This window comes from Ipomoea triloba, chromosome 13 (genome assembly GCF_003576645.1).
Source record: "Ipomoea triloba cultivar NCNSP0323 chromosome 13, ASM357664v1".
NCBI classification, from domain to species: Eukaryota; Viridiplantae; Streptophyta; class Magnoliopsida; order Solanales; family Convolvulaceae; genus Ipomoea; species Ipomoea triloba.
In genome coordinates this window covers 23923330-23927086 of record NC_044928.1, presented here as the reverse complement: position 1 = coordinate 23927086, position 3757 = coordinate 23923330, and the positions used below count along the sequence as shown (strand labels likewise).

Sequence of the window (3757 nt, the reverse complement as noted above, 5' to 3'; positions counted from 1 at the left end):
TGGCTCGGTGCGAACGAGGATTAGTGTGAGTATGGTATGGGTTTAACGGGATTAAAGGTTCCTCATACAGTTATGGTCTGCTTAGGACACCTCGTGGCCTGACCAAAAATATATATCTATAGCTTCTAGTAATTTACCTATAAAGTTTTTTGTTGATAAATTTAATTTTTCTTAAAATGTGTATAATAATATTAAATGACCACTAAAACGAATTACATTTATAGCTAGTACCAAAGGAAATTTTATTTCTTTTCTTCTCCCAAAAATTATATTTCTTTATACTTACATAACAACCAATATCATATTTAGAGCAGTAAAATACTAAATGTGGCCCCAATCTTCTGCCCAACACTTATTTATCTTAAACCATATATTTAACAGCTCAGACTGACAAGACGTGTTTTGACCACAATTTAACTCAAATTAAACCACATCTGTGATTTCAATTATCAATACTAACATTTTTTTTTTCTTAAATCTCGTTCTTCAATTCATAAAATTTTGTTCCTATTAACCATGACGAGGAGTGTTGGAACCATATAATAAGTTGTTTGGCCGGTTTGTTAGTGATCGAGTCCCTTCAAATAAACAAACGTCATATGTAAGTGTCCACTTCGTCGTCGCAGATTCTAATTAACGTAGTAGCAATAATATTCCTTTGATCAACTGGTCGGGGTTTCAGTTTGGGTGAGACATACAGCCCATTCAATGAACTTACGCACGTAAAGTGGAGTACTTGTACGCAACTCTCTTATGTGGGAACACTCACTTTATTCCTCCAACCATTTTCCCATCTATACTATTCAACTAATATACTAATTTCTTCTTTTTTTTTTTTTTTGGCCAAGTTTTCCTGTCATGTTTTTTGTCCAGGTTTAATTTTCATGTCATGTTTAATTAATTAAACGTTACTTTGTCCAAAAAAATTGAATTCTGAAAACTTCAGTCAAATATCGTTAACCGAAGTAAATACACAAAATGGAATAAAATTAATGTAGTATGTAACATGGTGTCTAGGAACACACGCAGAAAGTCTGCAATCTATTGTACTACCAATCTGCGTCCCTGGTATTTGCATCTGTTGTATAATAGAATCAAATAGCTAATTATGTACTAATGATGATAAAAAGTTGTGTGCAATTTGTTTATAATTAGATTTAGGTTCGTTACCTTACAAGCATAGATTTGAAGTATAAAACTAGTTTCCAACCTAATATTAAAATTGGCATATATATAGTTTACATCACATTTGGATTCTTCCCTGCCTAAGGGACATTCTTTAAATTTGAGTTTACCTCAGGTTTAATGGTGAATCCGATCCGCACTTTATGTTTGGCAGAGACTTAAAAGGTTTTTAAGACAAACTTTTATAAATAAAATATTTATTTATATATAATTGTATGGAACATGGATTGCAATTAGCTAGGGAATAATCAAAGCACTCAAGAAAGCATGTCACCCAATTTTGTGAAATTTTACAAGCTGTAATTTTTTTGTACGAGGCATCACCTTGTTCAGATCATGGCCTCAACTTAAAAAGAAACAAAACAAAACAAAACAAAAAAAAGTACAGAAATTACAAAACACCCCAGACAAGAACTAACTAAAATGGCACCCAAAAAAATCAAAAACAAAAAACAAACGAGAGAGAGAGAAGAATTGGGATAGATAGATAATGGGTAGAGAGAGACAGGCAGACATATATATGTCTACATATCTCTGACTTCGAATTCATTCCTGTTTTTGACGACAATATCGTACATGTGGATGGACTTGAACTTCTTAAAATCCTTGGGAAGGGAAATGAGGTGAACCGTCGATCGCTTGTGGAACTGGAGGAGTTCTGGGTCGTCGTAGTAGCGTTCCCAGCCCAGGGCGAACAGTTTCCGCTCCAGGACGGCGTACGAGGTTATAACCTCGTTGGTCGGGAGGTGGACCAGCATTTTCCGGCCCTGGCAGTCGCCCGGGTTCTCCACCAGCCGGACCACGCCGTTGTTGAACACCCAAACGCCGGACATGATAGATAAGAGCGGTGGGAGTGATCGATTAAGGGAGCTGAGGCCGGTAGGTGGTGCCTTAGCTTCGATCGGAGATGATGATGACTTGAGAAGAGATGAGCGAGTGGATGGGGGTTTATATAGGGGCCTATGAGCTTTCGTTGTCCAAATAAATTAAAATAAAAATTTCACTCGCTTGTTCTATTCATTTTTTATTATTTGGGATTTTCTATATGAGTATGGGTAATGGGAACATGTTCCTCCTATAAAAAGCCAGAACTGAGTAAATTATTCACTCTAAATTGCTCATAATTGGTTATCAAATCTAACGGTCTGACCAACTTGATTTATAGAGTTATATTTCTTGAAAAGTATTTACGCGTTCCATTATCTCGCATAAGACCAAGACCAATCATTTATTATATTCATATATAATCTCTATTTTATTTTTGTTATGTATGATCGGAGATTAGTTGGTGAGACTTGAATCTATGACATATACTAAAAAAATTTTAAGAAATACTAACTAAGCTACTTAAACATTTAATAATTTATATATACAATTTGGTTTTATATATAATTCATTGCTATATATGTATATGTATACATACATATATACATAAGGGGGTGGGAAAAGAAAAACCAAAAAGAGAATCTAAAAAGAAAAACGACCAAGTAAAGGAAAAAAAGCGATTAGAGATAGGGGAAGACTGGGATACTTTTGAAATTACCCAAATGTTAAGGGGTTGCATTTTAATAGCCTAATCAAGTCTTAGAAAAAATCTTATATTATCTTTATTGATAATCGTAAAAATCTTGGACGTATGCTATTATTGCAAATTCCTGAACGGTCCGAATATTTCGAGGAATGGAATAGAGAAAAGCATATTAGGTGCACTTATACTGGTAATCCGTTATCCGAAACAAAATTTCCAGAAAACTGATTGACCCAAGGTTTCAGATCGGTAATGCAAATTATATCGTGGACCGCGGTCCACAATGGATTGTGAACCGCGCATCAAAACGACGTCGCTTTGATTAATGAAAACAGACAGATGAAATGACCTCCGTTCCGCGCCATTCACTTTCAGTTCATATACACTGCAGTTACATTTCAACACAACTGCATTTACATTTCAACACAACTGCAGTTACATTTCGATATAACTACAGTTTCATTCGATAATATAAAAAACACAAATGTGAAACTGTTATTCAGTAGTATCAGTTCATATACAGTGCAGTTACATTTCAATACAACTACAGTTACATTTCGATATAACTACAGTTTCATTCGATAATATAAAAACAAATGTGAAACTGTTATTCAGTATCAGTTCATATACACTGCAGTTACATTTCAATACAACTACAGTTACATTTCGATATAACTCCAGTTTCATTCGATAATATAAAAACAAATGTGAAACTGTTATTCAGCATCAGTTCATATACACTGCGGTTACATTTCAATACAACTACAGTTACATTTCGATATAACTCCAGTTTCATTCGATAATATAAAAACAAATGTGAAACTGTTATTCAGCATCAGTTCATATACACTGCGGTTACATTTCAATACAACTACAGTTACATTTCGATATAACTCCAGTTTCATTCGATAATATAAAAACAAATGTGAAACTGTTATTCAGCATCAGTTCATATACACTGCGGTTACATTTCAATACAACTACAGTTACATTTCGATATAACTCCAGTTTCATTCGATAATATAAAAACAAATGTGAAACTGT

The 3757-nt window shown here is 34.0% G+C and overlaps 1 protein-coding gene across 1 annotated transcript; it reads right to left on the bottom strand.

The window, feature by feature from the left end:
• Window positions 1–1365: 1365 nt before the first annotated feature.
• Window positions 1366–2111, bottom strand: LOC116002703 (flowering-promoting factor 1-like protein 3). The gene has a single exon (XM_031242869.1). It carries the CDS (start codon window positions 2016–2018, stop codon window positions 1710–1712), a length of 309 nt encoding a protein of 102 aa, XP_031098729.1. The 5' UTR covers window positions 2019–2111; the 3' UTR covers window positions 1366–1709.
• Between the last annotated feature and the right edge of the window lie 1646 nt (window positions 2112–3757).

Excerpts from the sequence above, each read along its gene's own strand:
- LOC116002703 (XM_031242869.1), bottom strand. The coding sequence starts at position 2,018 with ATGTCCGGCGTTTGGGTGTTCAACAACGGCGTGGTCCGGCTGGTGGAG.